The 24,248-nt window shown below is 36.0% G+C and overlaps 1 protein-coding gene across 1 annotated transcript; it reads right to left on the reverse strand.

The window, feature by feature from the left end:
- Positions 1-13,317: 13,317 nt before the first annotated feature.
- On the reverse strand, positions 13,318-18,635 carry LOC104113035 (glucose-1-phosphate adenylyltransferase large subunit 1). Its single transcript, XM_009623114.4, has 15 exons — positions 18,343-18,635; positions 17,738-17,991; positions 17,114-17,236; positions 16,658-16,828; positions 16,345-16,437; positions 16,106-16,189; positions 15,962-16,017; positions 15,674-15,767; positions 15,196-15,381; positions 15,007-15,087; positions 14,825-14,911; positions 14,640-14,744; positions 14,425-14,531; positions 14,272-14,332; positions 13,318-13,819 (listed from the first exon to the last, which is right to left on the reverse strand). The coding sequence occupies exons 2-15, from the start codon at positions 17,972-17,974 to the stop codon at positions 13,718-13,720; spliced, it is 1,587 nt and encodes a 528-aa protein (XP_009621409.1). The 5' UTR covers positions 17,975-17,991; positions 18,343-18,635; the 3' UTR covers positions 13,318-13,717.
- Between the last annotated feature and the right edge of the window lie 5,613 nt (positions 18,636-24,248).

Genomic DNA, 24,248 nt, shown 5'->3' on the forward strand with positions numbered 1-24,248 from the left:
GCAATATGTCAAGCACCTTGCAGCCAAACTCTATGTCAAGCTCCTGTCCGCAGGCTTTAAGTGGAAGACTTGGTCGCTTAACTGAGAATGATAGAGGTGAAGATTGAAGCTGCGGTACGGAAATATAAGCATAGAACACACCGTCGGGAATCATTGTTTTGGGTATTGTATCTCCGACAGCAAAAACAGGAAGTTGTGAATCGAGATGTGATTTCACGATATTGGCCACCTTGGTGTTTGTATCAACTGAGTCTAGTGCAGAGGTGATAGCTGTAGCATCTGAAATTTCTGGAGCTTCAACGAATTCCGTGGAGTCTAATTGCATTTTGTGTAGCACTAACTGCATACGGCAAATAGAAGAGATCATATGAGTGTTGTTCTCTTGCATCTCCTTCACTAAATCCCGTATGGTATTGATGGAAGTATAGATCATGGCATGAGAGTCCAAAGGCATGGAGTACGAGCAACGAGAGCACCAATGTAGTGAACCCATATTATATTGAAATGGATTATGGGAACCACATACACAAATATAAGAGTTCATCTTCAAATAATTACAAATGCTTAAAACAAGTAACCAAATCTTCCATAGGAAGAAATGAAAAAGGGAGAAGGGAGGGAGGTTCCAAATCTATCCTCTAACAAACTAAGTAAAATAAAATAAACCAAGTTCATAGGTTTGCCTAACAGAATGTTTCCTATTGTATATATAGGTATATGCTCCATCTAACCTGGGTCCCAAATGTAATTTGCTAAGTTCCCAAATGTGCCCTCAGCCTTAGTCTTTTGGTCATTTTGATTCATAACAATTCCTCCAACCTCAAAAAGAACCTTGTCCTCAAGGTTCGAGTGAATCAATGTGAGTATCTCAGTAGTGCCAAGCTGCAAAACAGTACAACTGAATTTGTCAAGACTCAAACATTTGTCGAGAGTTGTTGCAACAAGAGAAATATCATCATTGTCTTCCTGGTCAATCCAACGGAGGAAATATAAAAATATCCGCATGACAATGATAACATTCAACAAGGAATCCAAAGCGATATTAGCATTGTGAACTCTCTTTTCACTTGATTTGTGCGTAACATCAAATGTGCCAATGATAAGTTGATTTGCCTCCTCAACGCTGCTAAAGTCTTCCAGAATCTTTACTGGTACATCCGATGGAAATTTAGTCAAGAAACGACACTTGAATAAACAAAGTACATGATGAAATTTCTTGAGCACATCAAACGAAAAGTTAAACTTGAGGGCCTCTCTTAGTTTGTTGTCATCCTGGTGCAGAGAGATATCATATGCTAGTTGTAACAATCTTCTAGCTACAAAAGCATCTCCAACACTGAAGGTGTCCACAAAATCCAGCTTTAAAACCTTAACTCGTCCACATAATTCCTTGGTATAATGTAAACAAACTTCACGGCCTTTTATGACAAGAAGTAACCTCAGATTTGGACGGCACAACTTAGGAACAACAACGTTATAATGTGAATCTTCTCCTTGTGCCGAAAAAGTAATTCTCCTCTTCACTTAATTATATCAGCATTTTCACATATGCTAAGGATAGGCTTTCTAGCACCTGATGCCAATAGCTTAAAATTGGAAACAATGGACAAGACCACATTAGCATTCTTAGCAGCTTTTGTGGCATGAAGCTGGACTAATTTGTAAGGTTGAGCAACTGACTTTGCAAATATTATTTTGCCAACTTTAGGCTCTCTATAGAGAACGATCCATGTAAGAGGCTGGATACCAATGTCTTCAGAAAGCTTGGGGTGAGGCAAAGGACACTCAACGACTTCTTTAATCTCCTGATTCTGCGCGTCTGATCCACCAAAATCAGCATATAGCACTGAAGGAGGTTTTTCAACCTTCATGACAGACACCACGGCATCGACTTCATCTTGTCGAAGCCCAACAATAGATAGAACCTTTGTATGTATCCAAGTAGCATGAGGTTCCAAATGGACCTTTTCCACAAAGGACAATATCTCAATGTGACACTCTGGCCCAACAGAATGAGAAATTTGAGATTTGGCCAGCAATTGCCAATTCTTGAAAAGATCAAATTTAACAGCCAGAACTTGAGTGGAATTTTTGCTAAGCGCGGCGAGCGAGTTCCTGCCAATTATGTCATCGAATACACCTCTCTCGTTGTTCAGCCAACTACTTTTGACATACATATGTATATCAATCATAATGCTAACAAACAAAGCTAGAGATAACTTACTATACTCGAGTCTTTGTCCAGTGTCTGTGAATTCAGTGTCATTCAAGCCTCTGTTATCTGTAATACAGGTACCAAATTCCCTGTGTAAATCAGTTTGGAAAGGACTTCCATCTTTGTAGCATATCCGTGCATGCATTTCGGATACCTCAGACCATACACCATCAACGCCAACCAAAAGAGCACCTATATATTGCTGTCCATTCTCAAAAATCACATTAACCTTGTCCACACAGTCTTCTTCGCTAATCTCCACAGAAGGCTCTCCCCTCTTTTGTTGCTTGCCATTGCTGACTTGAATGTGATATGTTGATAAAGCTAGTACGAGGTCATTTACACTACAGCCAATCAAGCTACCAGTATTGCTAACAGCTTCACTTTGCACACTCCAGTCCAGGAACTTCTTTAAATACTTGATGTTTGGCATATTTCGATATGTGTTGATGTTACTTTACCCATGTTTTAACCGCTTCTTGATGTTATTTGATCTTTAAAATGCCCAACATGGTTTAATTATTGGTTTTATGACTAATTGAGTTGTGTGTGGTGAATTAGGGTGTTTGGAGTGCAAAAATATGAATAAAAGGTGCTCTAGGTAGAGGAAGAGAGATTGGATGCGTCGCATCCAATCTAGAAAAAGATCAGATTTCGTGCACCCTTAGCAGTGAAGTCGGCCCATAGCGTCCACCGTAGCATCCGAAGCTGAGAAGTGGAGGACGAGGTGGTTGCGAAGCATCCACCTTAGCATCAATCCCTGAAGCCGAATTGGACTAGGAATAGGAGAGCTTTGGCCCACGACTTTTGTACGCAATATATAAGCTAAAAATGCCTCTTTTAAGGGATCGAACATATTGGGAAGGGAAAAAAAGCCAGCCACAAAGCTGTGGAGGCCGGAATTCATCAAGTTTCATCTTTCTCCCACCAAACTTAGTAATTTTTATGTTTTTTTATATGATTTGTTGTTTGGCTACCATGTCTATGTGGAGCTAAACTTCACGTTCTAGGGTTATGGTTCTTTCATGAATATTGTTATTCGGATATTGATTTTTACTTCTTGATTTATCATATTAGTTTATTTATTCAATCTTGCACTTAATTATTTAATTGCTTGATCACCAATTGAATACTATCTACGAATCTAGAATTGAACTCGAAAGTGGGAATTCTATATTGCATATAGGATTGAGTAGGGCAAGTTCTTGAACTCGGGCATCGGGGAACGGATTCGTAGTTAGGATAGACATATACCTAATTGCCTTGCTTGGTTGATTTACAGGAATTATAAATGCGTTCTTGTTGATTCTAACTCCATAGACATATAGGCGTTAGGTTAGCTTGAATAGGCGAGTAAGAACTCGACAGATTCTTATGAGCAGTATCCCTGTCAACCAATAAGCTAGATAAATTAGTCGGTCAATTCAATTGAAGAATACAATAGGATTGTTAGATAGCCCATAACCCTAGATCGTTTTCATTACATTGATATCATTAAAATCTGCTCTTTCTCTGTTTAAAATTTATTATTTATATTTTTCTTATTTAATTAGTTTAGAATAAAATATTTTTAGATTTAATTCTTGTTTAGATAATTGGGATAGTCTAATTTAGTTAATAGTTAATCATAAGTCCTCGTGGGTTCGACATCCGACTTTTAGTCACTTTATTACTTGACGACCGCGTATACTTGCGTGAGTGTGTTTGGTCGCAACAAGTTTTTGGCGCCGTTGCCGGGGACTTAGAAATTTGCTATTTTTCTAGATTAGACATTTTTTTATCTATTCATGTTTTTTTTATTATTTTATTTTAGTTAGTATTTTTTATTTATTTTAGCATGGCATCTTGGAATAAAAATTGTTCGAATGATGGTTATTCTTATTTTGATGATCCTTGTCCATATTGTGGAGGACCCCACTGGTGGAAAAATTGTCAGAATGTTCCCAGGAGCGAGTTGTGCGCACAATCTCAATCCTTTGAGTGGAATATTTGTAATATGTGTGGTGGTCAAGATGGCCATTGGGATGGTTGTCCTAATTTTGTTCATCCTTCTCTGAGCCCTTATTATGATCTTTCTAATGATATTTCTGAGTTTGATAGGGGCAATGAAGTGCAGGATATGGAGCCTGATGCATATATTAGGGATATTCTGAGGCAAGTAGCAGAGCAACAGGATGAACTCAAAAAAGATATGAAAAGAATGAGGGCAGCAATCACAAGAATGAAGGCCAATATGGAAGAATTGAATGAAGAGAGCGAGTACCAGCAAGAGAAAATTTTTGAAAAAGAGGAGATTTTGAGCCAAACTTGGCTGGCAGAACAGGCTGAAAAGTTAGAAATATATGAAGCTCAACATGAGGAACTTACTGATGGGATGAGACACTTTATAGAGGGAAGATCTAAACTGGGACAAGGGATCTATAAATTTGTCACTACTATTCACGACTTGCAAGATAAATTAAATGCAAAGGTTGTTGCGTCTATCGCCCAACAAAATAGTAATGAGTTGTCAGAAGCTGAAAAGGAGCTTATACGCCAAATTGAGGAGCTAAAAGTGGAGAGCCAATCATTCGAGCATATTTCTGTTGATGATGCCCATGTTGAGAAAAGTACACTAGAGCCATGCGAGGTAGCAGATAATGTTATATTTGAAGACTCTAATATGTGCACATATGAGGATATAAATAGTAATACAATTCTAAAGTTGGGGCGTGTTGGTCCTCATTCTAAACATTTTTCGACATTGTATTTGGATGATGACATGGAAATCGAGTCATCTAAGCCTTTGGAGGAGTCAATGGAAGAGGAACATGATGCCTATATTTTTGAATTTGTCATGCCAAAAAGCAAAAAATACATTCCTCATCTAAAGGCCGAGAAGTGTAGAGTGAAAAATTTATTACTTGGCCTGGTTATCTTTGTAGCCCCACCACTGGAGCATAGCCGCAAACTGGATGCCATGTTAGGGGCTCAATTCATAAGTTCGAGGTGGAGGCAAAAAGTGGTTCACGTCGTGCCGCTACGTTAAATCAGGCGCTTGTTGGGAGGCAACCCAGCGTTACTGCTTTCTTTTATTTTTGTTTACTTTTTATTTTATTTTATTTTTATTATTTTGTAGTATTTATTTTTGTTTTGTAGGATTATGAGCATAGGAAGCAAAGCCATTAGAAGAGTGCAAAAGCGAGCTAGATGGTGAGGACTAAGTGTGGGGTGCCCACACAAAGGACGATGCCTGGGGAAGTCTGAGTACCTCGTGAGCCGCTATTGCTTCGGCCTTTGGCCTACCAGGGAGTCTCGTTTACCCTCTTATTATTTATAATGTGCATTAAGGACATTGCAAAATTTTAAGTGTGGGGTGAGGAGATCGTTTGGATAAGTTTCTGTGCTATTTTAGCTTAGTTGTAGTACTCATTCTTAAGTGTAGTAGCTTTTGTGAAGGAAAAAAAAATGAAAAATTAGAAAAATTGGACTTTTCCCGACGATTGATCTCCTAGACAGTTTTCTTGAGGGATTAAAGTCTAAACAAAAATCCAAAATATATCTTTTAGCTTTCTTTAGGTAGTAATAATCCCCTGTGGTTTTTCTTTGTGCCTCGGTTCTTTTCCATGGGATGTAGTTTGAACCGGGTAGTTTTTTTCTTTCCGAGTAGATTAGGAATTTAGGGAATAAAAGGAGCAAGAATGATGAACCTAGGCGCCCTTGACTTGTTTGATAGTAACATATTTATACTTTCGCATGTGTAGTATCTTCTGTATGATTTGAAATTATTGATGATGCCTTGTTAAAATGGATAGCATGTTTTGTGGCGCCTATTTCTCATTTTCTTGACTTGTGTTCACTTTGCGCTTAATGCTTAATATCTCGTTGCTCCGTGAATACTTGCATTGTTTGAGAGTCGGAATGTGACCGTCCTTAATGAGTCATGTGCCATGTGTGGTAAGGTTTTTGTGTAGTCCATGTAGTGTACTTGTGTCTAGAACTTGCCCAGTATGTGAGTTGAAGCGAAATTTTAGGTGATGCTCGGTTTGAAAAATGATTTTAGGCTTTCTTTGATCTTTTTGAGCTTATTGCTTATCACAAATAAAATCTATCCCTAGTTAACCCTTTTGAGCCTGTAGACCTTTTATTTGGTACCCACATTACAAGCCTATACCCTTTTTATTCTTAATTGACATTGTTTTGATCCTTTTACCTCTTAAAACACTTTAATTGTTAGATGAGCGCTAAAAGAAGTAAGAAGGGACTAAGTGTGGGGTGACTTTTGAGTGGAACCAATGAAAGAAAGAAGGGTGCACTTATTTTGTAAAATAATACACCACTAGCGGAAAGTGAAAAAAAAAAAAAAAAAAAAAAAAAGAAAAAAGAAAAATATAGAGGAATAAATTGTTGTCTTATTCTTGCTAGTGGGTATGAATTAAAGTAGTGCTTAAAGAAAGAGGAAATATTGTTGGGGTGATATTATTTGTGGAATTGAAGTGGTGTTGAAGAATTTGCGCTTAAGTTATTTGATGATGTGTTAAAGTGCTTAGGAGGTTGAGTCACTATTCCTAAAATATATCCTACCCGTCCCTTAGCCCACATTACAACCATGAAAAAGTCCTAATTGATTTTAGATCGAGCGAGCTTACATTAGTAGAGATTTACATTAAGGGCAAGCCTATGGTACCAACTACATGCATGTGACTTCTTTTGTGAGAGTGAGCGATTTTCTTTGTGAGCATGAGATTCGAATGTGTGGATTGATTCTACTCTCTCTGCTTTTGTTGTGAGGGCACATGGTTTCACGAGGGATAGGTAACATTATTAGACTTCTCTATGATGTTGGTTGTTCAAGCCATGAGTGCATAGTGACATTGAGTCGGTTTTTGAGGTTAGGATTGTTGTGAGCATGTTGTCTTTGTTCGAATATTTTTAAAGAATGGCTTAAGTAAAGGGAAGGGTATGTGATGCATAGCCTAGAGCCTAATTGTTGCAAATAACCACGGTCAGAGGTGCAGTGTGCTTTGAATGATAAGAGCTTAATTTTGTTTCGTCTACTATATGATGGTTTGTTCGAGGACGAACAAAGGTTTAAGTGTGGGGTAGTGATGTTTGGCATATTTCGATATGTGTTGATGTTACTTTACCCATGTTTTAACCGCTTCTTGATGTTATTTGATCTTTAAAATGCCCAACATGGTTTAATTATTGGTTTTATGACTAATTGAGTTGTGTGTGGTGAATTAGGGTGTTTGGAGTGCAAAAATATGAATAAAAGGTGCTCTAGGTAGAGGAAGAGAGATTGGATGCGTCGCATCCAATCTAGAAAAAGATCAGATTTCGTGCACCCTTAGCAGTGAAGTCGGCCCATAGCGTCCACCGTAGCATCCGAAGCTGAGAAGTGGAGGACGAGGTGGATGCGAAGCATCCACCTTAGCATCAATCCCTGAAGCCGAATTGGACTAGGAATAGGAGAGCTTTGGCCCACGACTTTTGTACGCAATATATAAGCTAAAAACGCCTCTTTTAAGGGATCGAACATATTGGGAAGGGAAAAAAAAGCCACGAAAAAGCTGTGGAGGCCGGAATTCATCGAGTTTCATCTTTCTCCCACCAAACTTAGTAATTTTTATGTTTCTTTATATGATTTGTTGTTTGGCTACCATGTCTATGTGGAGCTAAACTTCACGTTCTAGGGTTGTGGTTCTTTCATGAATATTGTTATTCGGATATTGATTTTTACTTCTTGATTTATCATATTAGTTTATTTATTCAATCTTGCACTTAATTATTTAATTGCTTGATCACCAATTGAATACTATCTACGAATCTAGAATTGAACTCGAAAGTGGGAATTCTATATTGCATATAGGATTGAGTAGGGCAAGTTCTTGAACTCGGGCATCGGGGAACGGATTCGTAGTTAGGATAGACATATACCTAATTGCCTTGCTTGGTTGATTTACAGGAATTATAAATGCGTTCTTGTTGATTCTAACTCCATAGACATATAGGCGTTAGGTTAGCTTGAATAGGCGAGTAAGAACTCGACAGATTCTTATGAGCAGTAACCCTGTCAACCAATAAGCTAGATAAATTAGTCGGTCAATTCAATTGAAGAATACAATAGGATTGTTAGATAGCCCATAACCCTAGATCGTTTTCATTACATTGATATCATTAAAATCTGCTCTTTCTCTGTTCAAAGTTTATTATTTATATTTTTCTTATTTAATTAGTTTAGAATAAAATATTTTTAGATTTAATTCTTGTTTAGATAATTGGGATAGTCTAATTTAGTTAATAGTTAATCATAAGTCCTCGTGGGTTCGACATCCGACTTTTAGTCACTTTATTACTTGACGACCGCGTATACTTGCGTGAGTGTGTTTGGTCGCAACAATACTCCAAGAAATCATGATTTTTAATGGAACCCAGAGCATCTGAAACTTTTTCAAGTGCTGGTGTGATAGCTTCCAATTGGTCTTTCAGTGAGCTTGAAGTCTTCTCATAAATTCCAGAATAAGGTTTCGCTCCAAAGGCTAATAGCAGCCTGGTAGATAGAATGTCGAGGGCTACTACACGTACAAGAATCTTAGCACCATGTGTAAGATAATCAAACATTGACATGATGTCAATCTTGAGGTAAGTAGGTGCAACAGTAGCAACAAACTCCCCCAAGTGTGTATGTGTTTGAGGGCGAATGATCCTAAGTGGGGAAGAATATAATACCCCAAAAAATTTTTGAAGTACTTCAACACTATCAAGAAAGTTGATGTGTGTTTAGGCACGAGTTACTATAGACAGTTGAGACTAATATCGTGCATTGTTGTAAAAAAATCAGGCCTTTTGAAAATGTTGGAGTGTAAGAAATTGATCTTAAAGTTTACAAATATGGATAAAATAAATAATCTCAAATGAGATGGTGTTGTCGGGCTTATCTCAAATGTGATAACGGGGGATCAACCGTGAGTATATGTGTAAATGTAAAATCATCGATTTGGTAACCTCAGAATAATTCTTAGCACGTTCGAGGACGAACGTTTGTTTAAGAGGTGAAGAATGTAACGACCTGACTTGTCATTTTAAGAATTAATGCTCCGTTCAGTGACTTAAGGTCTCGAGTAGCTTCGCAATATGTATTATGACACGCGGGTGTGGTCGAGTTTGATTTACTGAAGATTCAAAATTTAAGTAAAAGAACAATCCTTATTTAGAAGCTTAAATTGAAATAGTTGACCGGAGAGTCTCCGTACCGATTAGCTTAAATTGAAATAGTAACCTCGGAATAGAATTTTGATAATGTCAATAGCTCCGTATGGTGATTATGGACTTAGGAGCGTGTCCGGAAAAGTATCCGGAGGTCTGTAGAGGATTTTGGCGAAAGATGAATTTTTGGAAAGTTTGCCTGGGGGGTTGACTTTTTGATATCGGGGTCGGAATCTTATTCTAGAAATTTGAATAGTTTCGTTATGTCATTTATGACTTGTGTGAAAAATTTGAAGTCATTCTGGATTGATTTGATAGGTCTCAGCGTTGTTTGTGGAAACTTGAAATTTCAAAGTTCATTAGGCTTGAATTAAGGTATGATTCGTGGTTTTAGCGTTGTTTGAGGTGATTTTAGGATTCAACTGAGTTCGTATGATGTTATGGGACTTGATGGTATGTTTGGTTGAGGTCTCGGGGGTCTCGGGTGAGTTTCGGGTGGTGGGGGGGGGAGGAAACAGATCATTTTTGGCCTTGGTGAGATTGTTGATATCTACTGCTGCATTCTTCTGGTTTCCTTCTTCACGTTCGCGAGTGGGACCTCGCGTTCGCGAAGGGGAATTTGAGACAGGTAATATTTGCCCTTTGCGTTCGCGAGTGAGGTCTTGCGTTCGCGAAGAGGAGCTGGTGTTAAAGCTTCGCGTTCGCGAAGATTGGCTCGCGTTCGCGAAGAAGAGAATTCAGTTGGGGGTCCTTATCCTACGCATTCGCGAAGCCAGTGTCGCGTTCGCGAAGGTTGAGATTTGTAAAGCTTCGTGTTCGCGAAGCCAGTGTCGCGTTCACGAAGGGTTAAATGCTGGAAGTCAAGTTTTTGCTTCACGAACGCGAAGCAATGGTCGCAAACGCAAAGAAGGTCTATCTGGGCAGAATTAAAAGTCCCAAAACGGGGGTTTTGAGTTCATAACACAAAATCAAATTTGGAGCTCGGTAGAAGGCGATTTTTGGAGAGATTCTTACGTGGGTATTTGGGGTAAGTGTTTCTTATCCAGTTTTGATTAATTTCCATGTTTATGCCTTTGAATCCGTCATTTAATTTGGATTTAAATGGAGAAAATCAAGATTTTTGTAAAATCTTCCAAAAAAACAAAAATTTAAGATTTGGAGGTGGAGTTATTATTAGAATTTGATAAAATTGGTATGGTTGAACTCATATCGGAATGGGTGTTTGGATTTTATGAAAATTATATTGGGTTCCGAGAGGCAGGCCCCGCGTTGACTTTTATTGACTTTTTGGAATAAATTTTTAAGTCGATGTATTATTATCCGGAATTATTTTCGATGAATTTTAATGAAGTTATACAATTAATTTTGATAGATTTAGGCGGTCTGGAGGTCAATTCAAACAAGAAGGTGATTTTGGAATATCAGCATAACTTCAAAAGGTAAGTGTCTTGCTTAACCTCGAGTGGGAGAATTACCCCTTAGGCATCGAATCTTATGTGCCATTTGTGAAATGTGAAAAACCATGTACGCGAGGTGACGAGTACGTACTCGGGCTTATATGTGCAAAATTCATTGAGTTAAATTCTTGGTCATATTGTGTAGTAATTTGGATAATTATTAGTATAAGCATTGGAGTAAGCAATATGAAAGAGTCCACAAGCAGGAACTCTAACTGTGACCCACTCACCAGCTGCCAACCTCTTTACAACGTAAAACCAACCAATCAATTTACTTTCACTCGTCGGGCATCCAATTAATGGGAGATCCGATTGAAAACTATTGTCGAACATTTTGGTGATGTTGTGTGAGTATCCATCATCTGAACCGAGATCAAATGAAAAATTAAGTAGCATACGCATAGTCACAACTCCAGCTAGCGTTCTAGCCAATATAGTGTTACCAGTTTGAAGGAAACAAGTAAACAATACTGTATTTGCAAACAGACCATTAAGACGAGTGCAACGCTTGGGGTCATGTAGATAGTGAACAATTTCCTTTAGTTCATCTTGTACCTCCGCAACACCCCGAATATCGCTGTAATAGATTGTGAGTTTCTTAAGCTGGAATAAAAAATCACCATTGTATCGGTCAGAGTAATCAATGCTAAGCGCAGCACAAACAACTTCGCAAGACTTGGAGTAGCAGTGTCTATTGGACATTGTGTCGAACAACTGGTGTCCAAGAATTGCAGAATATTCCGGTAATGAATCTGCTATGGGATTTTGTAACACCTCAGAAGGTGCCTCAGAATTGTCCAACAAGAGTGAGTTTTCGACAATCAAATCAGAACGATTATCGCTGGTACAGTCTATCGCAGCACTGTCCGTTGTATCTTTCAGAGTGGTCTCATCTGTTTTTGCATCATATGAAGCCCTTACTTGCCCAGTATCTACCCACTTGCAGTCGTGAAAGCCAAAATCATATGGAAGCGAACTAATAGCTCTATTATTACCATGAAAATGTGCAAATATATCCCTCTTCGGCAATATGTCAAGCACCTTGCAGCCAAACTCCATGTCAAGCTCCTGTCCGCAGGCTTTAAGTGGAAGACTTGGTCGCTTAACTGAGAATGATAGAGGTGAAGATTGAAGCTGTGGTACGGAAATATAAGCATAGAACACACCGTCGGGAATCATTGTTTTGGGTATTGTATCTCCGACAGCAAAAACAGGAAGTTGTGAATCGAGATGTGATTTTACGATATTGGCCACCTTGGTGTTTGTATCAACTGAGTCTAGTGCAGAGGTGATAGCTGTAGCATCTGAAATTTCTGGAGCTTCAACGAATTCCGTGGAGTCTAATTGCATTTTGTGTAGCACTAACTGCATACGGCAAATAGAAGAGATCATATGAGTGTTGTTCTCTTGCATCTCCTTCACTAAATCCCGTATGGTATTGATGGAAGTATAGATCATGGCATGAGAGTCCAAAGGCATGGAGTACGAGCAACGAGAGCACCAATGTAGTGAACCCATATTATATTGAAATAGATTATGGGAACCACATACACAAATATAAGAGTTCATCTTCAAATAATTACAAATGCTTAAAACAAGTAACCAAATCTTCCATAGGAAGAAATGAAAAAGGGAGAAGGGAGGGAGGTTCCAGATCTATCCTCTAACAAACTAAGTAAAATAAAATAAACCAAGTTCATAGCTTTGCCTAATAAAATATTTCCTATTGTATATATAGGTAAATGCTCCATCTAACCTGGGTCCCAAATGTAATTTGCTAAGTTCCCAAATGTGCCCTCAGCCTTAGTCTTTTGGTCATTTTGATTCATAACATATTGTGCCACAATTACTACAAGATTTTCGATTAACATCTAAAGATTACAGTAACCTTTCCATTACTTAAGTTCATAGAAGAAAAAGTTTCACATTTGTTCTTTGAATGAGTATGCGGCAGAGCATCCACTGGACATCCCAAAACGATTCAGACTATTTTTTTTCTGCTACTAAATGTAGAAGTACATAAAATTGTTATGGATTTTAGAAAAAATATGCAAGCAGCAAGAAGGTTGAAAATAGGATTGAAAAACTGTCTCTAAAATTTTATTAATCATAGGGCTTTAAATAGCCAAATAAATAAAGTAATAGACTCCTCCTACAACTAAATTATTAAACTCTTACTATAATTAAAATTAATTAAAATTCTGAATCTTCTAGCAGACTCCTCCTAAAATTAAACAACTAATTATTCTAGAAAACAGTAGCAGTAACAGATACAAAATCCAACATAATTACTAAACTCTTACTATAATTTCAACAGTTTTATTATACACGGTAGAGATGGTAGAGAGATGCAAAAATTTGATATCCTACTTTCAAGAAGGATATTCAAAAAACAATATCCTCAATAAATTTGAAATTACTAAACAAAATTTTTTAGTAAAATTTGAAGAGAGGATAAAGTACAAATAGTCCTAAATAGATATCCTTGAGTTCCAATGCTTGGAGAGTAGGTACACAATAAGAGAAACATGGTAAGATATTCTTTTTAACGTAGTTTTTTACAGTACTAGAAGTGTAGGTTGAGTAATAACCATTATTCTTCAGAATACTACACCTATTACATTGATCTTACATATATTTGACTCTTACAACATGAACTAGGCATCTAGAGGTGCAGCTTCAGTTTTATTATAGACGAGTGCCTCGATTATACATCCTCTTTTTACATGAGCACAGTAAGCTTCCTTCAGTGAGTCAGCTGCTGAATTTGCTCGGTTGTGTTGGGAAATGGGTCTTCTTCAAGTCCAGATTTTGATTCCATGAGTCTCTAGTAGACCAACAAGAATGCTTCTCATATTCATATGACAGTTCCATCTTTAATTGTAGCTTTCTCTGCTATAATGGTTAATCCTCCCCTTATGTAGAATCCTTCCTCCGGTCTATCTGCTTCTTGAACACCCTGAGTTTCAAAGGAAAGAACATCATTGAGAGTGTAACTCTAATATGTTCCGCTCTGACTAGAGGGGTTGCTCAGATGGTCAGTATCCTCCACCTACAACCCCAGGGTCATGGGTTCAAGTCACTAAAGGAGCAATAGCTCCAACAAAGGGGATCAAATGGGGAGAGGATAAAAAAAATGTTCCGCTATGTAACTCCAATATCTTTACTGGTTGAAATTTGATAATTAAGACACATAAAGCTATGTTGCTCGGGCTCGGGAACATATCCGGTACGGTTAAGTGGAAGAATCCGATACGGCTACGTCAAAACTTTTTGCTCATTTTAGGTGTATTTTGAAGAATCTGAACGAAGTACCCACACCCTTATTTGGACATGGGTATGTCAAGACAAATGAAGGATCTGTGCAACATAGCATAAAAGAAGGTCCAAGGAGGACGGGAAAAAGCTTACATCTTTATTCATGATCACAACATCCTTTCCTATCTTTGCATTCTTGTCAATGATACAATTCCTGTATGATGAAAACCATGATCAAATTGTAAGAATTTTTAGTGTCATGTAAATCTCCTGAAAAAATCAGTATTAAATTCAATGTCCATTTACCTTATTTTTGTGTTTTCTCCAATTCCAATTGGTACCTTCCCCTCTGCTAGCAGCGATGCAATCTCAGATTCTGTTTGGTAATAGTCTGCTCCCATCATTAGAGTATCCTGAAATGGGAGTAAAACCGGTGTTTGAGATCCATACTGTACAAGAAAGAAGGGTGCATTTTGCACGAATGAGAGAAAATAAATGCATATGTTAAGGTACATGCAAACCTTCAGTTCAACACCACAATCTAAGCGCGATCTTTCACCCACTATGGAGTGATCCACTGAACATTCGCGCAAGAAACACCCATGAGAGATTATGGCATCCTTAATCTGAAAACCAGCAAAAGAAACATATCAGAATCTAGAAAAGAACTGTTAATGCAAAACACTTGCTCTATTTATCCACTTACCTTGCAATTGTCGATCTTGGTTGGTGGAAGGAACCTAGGAGATGTGTAAAAAGGTGTTTTTGGATCGTAAAATTCAAACTTTGGAAACTGCAATGAAAAATCAATGAGTTGTATTATTCACTGATGTAAAATCACCTAAGTCATTCCGTACGATGAGCATAAAGGGGAATTTGCAAACATGCCTCTGCAGTGAGGGCCAAGTTAGCATCATAAAAAGATTTTATTGTTCCAATGTCCTCCCAGTAGTCTCTGAATATGTATGCCTGAAAAGATATCATAAATTAGGTAAAACTACAGCTAATTTTTCAGTTGCTTAACCAGTGAACTCGTACACAAATATAATTTCAATAGGAAGATCCAAGATCTTTTACTTGAACATTGTGCTCGTTTATAGCTGCCGGTATAATTTCAGAGCCAAAATCATTAGCTGTAGGATATCTCCATTTCAGCAGCTTCAACAATACATCTGTCTTGAATACATAAACCCCCATTGAAGCAATATAAGGGGATCTCTTCGCTTCTTGTGGAGATAATCCTATGAGAGTAGTATCTACTTGCTGCAGCGCGTAAAAAGAAAAAAAGAACAGTAATCAGGTCAAGTCTCATGAACAGTATATGGATTGAATTATGTAGGAGAGAACTAGTCTGAATGTTGAATTAGATAACTTGGCATTACTAAATTGAATTTGCCTTTCTTTTGTTTTCTGAATCTCTCATTCTTATAAAAGGATGGGTTTAGGTTCTAATCAAATGATCATATCCTGCTATACTTTTGCTGGTTGATTTAACACTGACATGTAGAAAGAAATCAGCACACATCATAAAAGAAAAGAGTTCAACTACACCTACCATTGTTTTTAGATCAAAACCTTTTGGTTTTTCAGCAAACTGGACAACTCTGCCTCTACTGTCAATTTTGACCAGCCCGAAATCTGATGCCCGGCTGAAAAATATAAAGCTTAATCTCAGCTTCACGCAATCACAATAAGGTATAAAGAAAAGTTGTGTTTACTTAAATAAATGTATACTTTCTCCCTCTTATTTTGGTCACTCAATTCACTGAACATGAAAGAACCATATATAGCTAGTTGCATATTAGTAATGAAGAAATATCAATTCATAGGAATTTATACAGACCTGTCCCCAGCTGGTGCACATGAAAGTGTAATATCAGAATTCCGGTCAATATGGTTCTGTTTGAAGAATGGAGACAGTCAGAAACTTTTTCTTAAAAAAGAAAACAAAGAACGAGTAGTGCATTGGTAGTTAAAGTGCACATACCTGCACCAAATCCATATAATCCATCCTATAAAGATGATCCCCAGATAAAATAAGGATATTATCAATATCTTTGTTCTTGGCATCCTGCAAGAATTGTTGCAATTCTAATCACAAAAGTACTAGTACAAAATAACTAATTCAAGAAACAATAAAGAAAGTTGAGTTTTTTTCCATAAATTATATCAGGTCAACAGAAGAGTAGTGGTGGATTAGTGTCCTCAAAAGTTTTAGAGACTAACCTCAAAAACCCATATAAATTGTCTAACAGCATCTGCAGTTCCTTGAAACCATTTTTTCCCAGTTTCCCCAGGTGTCTGAGTTGCAGCCAATACCTGTTTTATGAAGGAATTCCTTTTCAGTCAGTAAAACAAACCAAGAAAACAGAAAAAACAAAAGAACAAATCATCCGAAATTGTTACATCGCTGCAAATTTTGTTTGAACAAATCAGTTGAAGGAAAAGAAGCTCAATTGTGATATCTAGAAAACCTAAAAAACAAACATGGGACTTTAATACGGGTTCTTTCAGGAAATTCATAAATACAGTCTCCAACCTCAACAAATCCATCTCCAAAGCTCACACCATTGCCAAAATATGTTCGAGCAATGTGACGATTCAAGGGAGCAGAATTGTACTGGGTCAACACAAATATCTTGTTAATACCACTGTTGATACAGTTGCTCATTGGGATATCTATTAGCCTGTAGCATCCTCCAACCGGTACCTGATATCATGTGGCACAAAATATTAGAATCTTTACAAATTGACCGGCATAGGGAACATCAACTTGCAATCTTGTACACCTACTCTCCATCTATTTCTAATCGATCTGTTTAAGATATACATGGACAAATAATATAGCAAAGAAATCCTAGCACATCCTAAACAAAAAAGTAAAAAACAAACATGAAATATACACAGGTGGTCCAATTTCCCCTAATAAGTGACTGAACCTTAAAATTCATAGTTGGAAAAGACTTAAATTCAACACAAGAGATAAATATCATACAGCAGGGGTTGCAGCTCTACTCGTAAGCGGGAATAACTTGGTCCCTGCACCTCCTCCTAGTATCACTGAAGCCACATTCTTGGGATTTGCCCGTCGTCTGTCAAAACGTGGCGCCTCTACAGTCTACACAGATCCAGCAAACATTCCCAATCAGAGGCTGATGGAGCTTATTTACTACGGTTCAACTGAAACCAGTATTTTCAACATGAAACAAATATATCGTAAAACTAGTACTAGAACTTCCAACAAATATTAAATTTGCAACCGTAATTTCATAAGTGCAATGAGTTAACGCTAAAAACATTAAGTGTTGGATATGCCTCTACTCACAGTATATTTCGTATTACACATATCAACTTGTTTCAACATGAAACACAAAGATATAGTAAAAAACTAGTACTAAAACTTCAACAAATATTAAAGTCGCAATCATAATTTTAAAAGTGCAATGAGTAAACGCTAAAAATCTTAAATGGTGGATCAATCAAGTTTAAATATTGGATCCGCCTCTATTCACAATATAGTTCATATCACAAAAATCCTGTTTCCACAGTATCTACAACACTACTGTGGCATTAGTTGAAGCAAGACATGTCCCAAAGAATAAAAAGAAATGATTTTTACCAGCGTCTCTTTGCCATTTTCAGTAGTGATAACAGAGAAAGCAACCCCAGGTTTGATCTTGCTTTCCTTCTTCTCAAGTTTCAAACTTTTCGACAAATTATTAACCCTGAGATTGTTGTTGTTTAAACTCCCTCTAATCTGCTCCCCCAAAAACTCTTTCTCACCATTTTCAAAGCCACCTTTGCTCACTCTCCCCAAATGGGCAGTTGATTTCAAAGCCACACAGCAAGTATCCATATCAGTTGATTACACTTCTGCACCCAATCAAGAAAATCAGCAACCCCAAAAAAATATGATTATCAATGAGATCCAAATCAAGTAGAAGTATTCTTCTAATCCCAATAAAGTGGGAGAGTGTAGCTAATTTTTAAGCAACCAAGAAAAGTATAAAATACATAAAGAAAATGTCACTAATTAAAAAAAATGGCCAGTGACCCAAAACCCAAGCTAGCTATAATATGCTCAGTACTAGTACTTCAAAGCATTACAATAACATTTCAATAATATGAATATTTATTATCCTCCATTAGGACTCATTAAGTTCCATAATATAGCATTAAATAAAAGCTTAATAAAATAAAAAACGAAAAGACTAGACTTTGAACCTGGACACTGATGATCTTGTATATTGCAGGATTAAGGGATCAAGACAAGAGTGTCAGAGAAGCACAGATCATAGAAATACACAAACACCAAAAGGAAAATGAAAATTCCTAGTAGAATCAAGAATCTTGAAAAGTAAGAAGGAAGTTAGCAAATGGAAGTTGAAGAAGATCTAGAACTGAAGAAATATAGGAAGCATTTGGAATCACAAGTTCCCGAGTGATCAAGTTGGAGTGGTGGCGTAATGGCAATGGTGGTCAGCTTTATTGACTTGTGAGCTCTCACGAGAAACCTTGCAATCTTTCTATTTATACCGCTTTTCCTTAAAGATTTATGTTATGTATATATATTCGTTTGGTATGATTTATTAGAGATAATAATACTATATTAGCTTTGGTATTATTAATTTTTTATTTGGTATATTTTTCTGCTTTTCCTTAAAGATTTATGTTATGTATATGTTCGTTTGGTAGGATTTATTAGAGATAATAATACTATATTAGCTTTGGTATTATTAATTTTTTGTTTGGTATATTTTTCTGCTTTTCCTTAAAGATTTATGTTATGTATATATTCGTTTGGTAGGATTTATTAGAGATAATAATACTATATTAGCTTTGGTATTATTAATTTTTTGTTTGGTATATTTTTTCAATATAAGTATAACTAATCCATTTAGTATTATGTTATGCATAATTAATATATGTAAGCCATGATATTAGAAATACCAAGACTATTAATATATGCATAAGTACGACTAAAGACAAAATTGCGCTTGATGGCAAAACTAAAAAATGTGGAGGGTATTTTGTAATTTTTTTTTTTTAGAAATTAAATACAAGAAGAATTAACCTAAATAGCAGTCCACTCAATTACTTAAACTAAAAATAACCGGCGACGATATAATATATAGTATGTGTATAACCATGTGTAATCAGTTTATAATCAATGTATACCAGCTAGAAAAAGTAAATAGTGAAACTGACTGGCTATTTGTGTAAAGATCTCACGTTACGAATATTTGCATTACTAATAGACCTTATTGAGTACTATTCTTATACATCTTACCAAACGACCCCTCAATATCTAAAAATTTACTACCAATTAATGTTTATCATACTATAAGTGTGTATGTAACATATATATACTAATAGAGTATAAAATATTTATATTATCAATACAATTTAATTAGTTATAGTATGTTATTATTTTATTTTTCAGATTACTATATTAGACTGATATGAAAAGTTATCCTATTTATTTTTATATAGTTAACTTTATCAGCTGATATAGAAACTAATATACTACAAGTGTACGGTACTTAAACTTTATAAAGTTATAGGTAATGATCTGATAATAACTTGATTATGTCAAATTTTGTAAGACTACGAGTACATAGAACTTAGAGAATTTTAAAAATAAATCACTGAAAATTAGACTTGAAAAGTAGTGCATATGTGATCTTCCAAGATTATTTGGCAGGAGACCATAGTACATGTGTATACGCTCTACCAAGATATGGACAATAGAGACCCCTTACAGCCCAAACACTTGTCTTTTCAATGCTCTATTGCTAAATCACTATATGGGTTGCAACAAATAGTAAAATATGCACATATGTTTGTCTTTTGGTTAGGAAAATCAAGTTGATTTTCCACCTACGGCTGAGATCTTTGTTATCAAAATACAGGTGGGGTCCAAGTTAAACATTATTCAGTTGCAGATTAGCTGACAATCCTTGTCCAAAATCTTCAGCAAGTTGTGTTGATAATGCTATATTCTTTATTGTCTAGATTTTCCTTTGATCAGAAAGTAAATTGACATTAATGTGATGTTAATGTCGTTTCCTAATTGAAATCTTACCACTATCCACCAATATGGAGCACCTCAAAATCTTTTCATTCTTGCATAAATCTTGCATTTTAGGACAAAATGTTGGGTGTCCTATTAACTCGAATTTTGTTCAAACGATTGGGTATTTAAGTTTTGCACTTACCTACTTAGCCGTCAACGAAGCATGTGAAAATAATTAAATATATATATATATATATATATATCAACTAGAAAAGAAAAAAAATATTAGGTGATTTTTTTTTATCTCTCTAGGTGTTGATGTGAGGTAATAGATATGCAATGGAATAACCTAGATACATTCAAGTTGGCTCGAACCACCGTTAAAACAAAGAAAATTAAACTATGTATTTGTTGAATTAGAAACCAATAAAAAGAAACAATAATTAAAGATATTAAGATTACAAGCACTAAAAGATTAAGTAGGAGAGGTTTGTTAAGGAGGAAGTGAGGCAGTCCATGTTACAGGTTAGTTACATAATTGAAGGTTTAATTGTAAAAATCTGCTTGTCTTCTTTCACAATTTGGAAGATTCCATCATTGTCCGCATGGTTTTCACATTTATGTGTCTGTCACTTGTGCTATATTCGTAAAAGCTCATCAACTAAATTGAGTACTTTTTGGTATTCCTGCAACTAGAAGTGAAGTTAGTCCTCTACGTAAAGAGGTGATACATTTAAGCGGGTGACTATAATTCAGCAAATGAGCTAACTAGAATGTGGGAGTTCTCGTCGCTTTATTCCCAATGTGAGGCTTTCCGGTCAAAGTCGGAGTCAGGATTTAAAGTTTATAAATTTGAAATTATAGTTTGTTTAAGTTACTGGATTCTAAATTAATAATTCGTACATATTTAATAAATTTCTTAAGACAAATACAAAGTTTCTTAATAGTGTGTTTAACTCCATTTCTGCACTAACAATCAAGTTGAGGTGCAGGCAGCCTTATTTGCAGTTAATTGGTACAATCAACAAGGACTCATTGATTGTTGTAAATATGCTAACTGACACGAATGTTATTCCATGTGAATTAGCTCAATGGGTGGAAGAGATTAAACAAGGTCTACAAACCCATCTTTTCAAAATTCAACACTGCTTTAGAGAAGTAGACATTGTGGCAAATGTACTAGCAAAAACTGGCTTATTATATGGTATTACTGTCTTGTTCGATGAATGGAAAGACCTCCCTAAGAAGGCTAGAGGATGCTCCATAATGGATCAAAATCAAATTCCTAATTTCAGAATTAGGAAAAAACACAAGAATGGAACTTCCTTAAGCTATGTTTCTACACATCGGCATTAGGGAGTTGTGTTCCCTCTTTTTTTGGAAGTTTAACTGTTTATTCCTAGTCAATCCGACACTAGGATCAACTTATTTATTTGGTGATCAATATGGGAATGACCTTACATCATGTAATTTTTTGCTAACTTTACGGTTAGGAATACCTAACTTACTTGTTGTAGAAGGAGAGGTAAGGTTTTATGTCCCCCGCCTCCATGTATTTCCTTTTTTGGATTCTAATATATAGGTTGGGGTCAGTCTAAACCCCCGTGATGGTGAGATTAATAAAAAAAATATAAGGTCTGGACCAAATCTATTGGGTTCGCCCGAACTAGTATCCCGCATGCTAGCTAGCTCCGCCCCTATTTTTGGCACTTATTCAAATTTAATCGAACTCAATACGAATATCGAACACTCTGGTCAGAAATTAAAAAGAAAGCTAACCCACTTCTTTTTGTGATCAGTTATATGTACTACTAAAGCTATCACCACGTACATATTATTGCAGGACCCGTATGATATATTCACGAGAAACATACGTTCACACCCTTCCTAGCTATTTGAATATGTTAGTCCCGTCAATATTACTGTATTTGTAAATAATAATTCTGTAAAATATAAGTTATCGTAATGAAACAATAATTAATTCGAGCCCACTGAATTCACAGTGTTTCCTTAAGGAATTCAATCCCCTCCTAGTACCCAAGGTTATGGATTATTTCCTCCCAGAATAGAACGAATCACACACTGGTGTAGCGGTACTTCAAACCCCAGTGTTTCAGCGAACACAAAGTTCGGTAGCAAATCACACTTACAGTTGCTTTGTTTGAAGTTAAAACAATGCAGAACAAAGGAGTAGAAACTCAGAAAATTGTATGGAAATGCGGAGAGGAAGGAGTGCAATGTATAGCCAAAGTTGAGCGTTTTCAGCACATATTTGTGGAGCAATCACTTGGCCGGAGAGGAAGGAGTGCAATGTATAGCCAAAGTTGAGCGTTTTCAGCACATATTTGTGGAGCAATCACTTGGCCATGGTGGGAAGAGCATTAGGCGGCTGCTATTGCAGCTGGTGGTCAATACACAGATTGGAACATATCCGTTACAAATGCGGATAATCTTACGTTAATATTTACTATTAACAAATAAATTTGGTCCAAAAAATTAAGACGACGGTGCGAGGCTTGCTTTCTTCTTAACTCTTTAAGAGCTACAAGAAGAGCAATTATATATATACCCACCAAAAATCTTTTCCTCTTCCAATATGGGACAATGTCTCATTGTCAAGAGGGGAAACTTAAAATTTTACTCAAAAATTTTATTTTCCCTCATTTTAAGACTATTTCATCTTAAATAACAAAAAACCTCAACAGAATATACCTTAAAAAACAAAACTTGATTCATTCTTTCATATTTATTCCATGGGACTTCTTGTTCGTATGTGAAATATGGCAAGACAATCTCAACATCATTATTTGAAATTAGACCCTTTTTTTTTTTTTACTTTATGCAAAACATCTCAGCTTCTACAACGATAATATGACATATACTCCATATCATATCTTGATTAGTACTTTAGACGCAGACTTATACAAACAAATTGCAGAAGAATGAAACAACGGTTGAAATATTGTAGTTAAGAATTATCACATGCCATCATCTGTGGCAAGAGAGAAGCGTCAACGGCTGAGAATTGATTTGTACAAACTTAGCATTCATTACCTAACTGGGAAGCCTATGAACGGTTCACATAAAAGCGAAGCCCATTGATAGAGTCCCTATCATTTGTAACTTTTTTTTATTTTATATTCTGTGCTCGCCCGTATTGATGTCCGAGTAAATTCGAATTTTACGCTGAAAAATCCTGCAGTAGGGGATAAGCGCTCCTTAGGAAGAGACTTCATATTTGAGACTCGAACTTGAAATATCTCGTTAAGAAAAAATAGTATTTATCACTCCACTGCAATTTTTATCGGACTATCATTTGGAACTTGCAAAACAGTACCATTTGTACAATTTGTTGGTGGGACCCCATTTCTCAGTAAACCAATCTCAGTCCCCACCCAGGTGTCAGCCCATTTCATCGTTCATCCATGAACTATAATCGGACAAAATATTAAATTAGCCTAAACTAATTATATTCGTTGCTAAAAAATATATAAAATATGTATAAAATAAACTCTCTATGTTTAATTTAAAAAGTAGAAATATTTTCAATCAACACTTTAAATCTTTTTGCTGCTCCATTATTTAAAAAATCCAATACAATATGTAAATAATACTCATATATACAAAAAACATAAAATTTATCGATTATTATTTGTTGAAGCGGGTAAAAATTATATATTTCTCACTATAATTTGTCTTTTTTTTTAAAGTTAATAAAGGAGTAGGATAAATAGAGTTAGTGTTAGCCACGAGGTCACTTAATTGCATTCGGTAACACTATGGTTAATCGTCATTGAACTATTTGAGAACAAAATTTAGACGTTTCGTCATTCTTTTTGAAAGCTTGCTAGCCTAAAAACATGTTAATACTTTTCCTTGACCGGTCCTTATTAATTCTCCTTTTGTCGGACACATCACAGTTATTTTATTAGAAATATCTATCAGCATGATTATAAAGACAAAATAAAACATTTAAATTGAAATGAAAAGAATATATAATCTTTTCAATGTATTATAAAAAATGTAACTACTTTCATTTTATTATTTCCCTATTCGCACTTCAATTTAACGTTTCACTGAAGGTATTATGAAAATGGTTGTTTTAGACATCGGC

This window comes from Nicotiana tomentosiformis, chromosome 1 (assembly GCF_000390325.3).
Source record: "Nicotiana tomentosiformis chromosome 1, ASM39032v3, whole genome shotgun sequence".
Classification (NCBI taxonomy): Eukaryota; Viridiplantae; Streptophyta; class Magnoliopsida; order Solanales; family Solanaceae; genus Nicotiana; species Nicotiana tomentosiformis.

Bases quoted from the DNA above. Each gene is read 5' to 3' on its own strand.
- LOC104113035 (XM_009623114.4), bottom strand. From the start codon at position 17,974: ATGGATACTTGCTGTGTGGCTTTGAAATCAACTGCCCATTTGGGGAGA. The intron at 16,190-16,344 runs GTTAGTCTCTAA...CAATTCTTGCAG, and splicing joins AATTTATATGGGTTTTTGAG to GATGCCAAGAACAAAGATAT. The intron at 14,532-14,639 runs GTTTGCATGTAC...CTCCCATTTCAG, and splicing joins ATTGTGGTGTTGAACTGAAG to GATACTCTAATGATGGGAGC.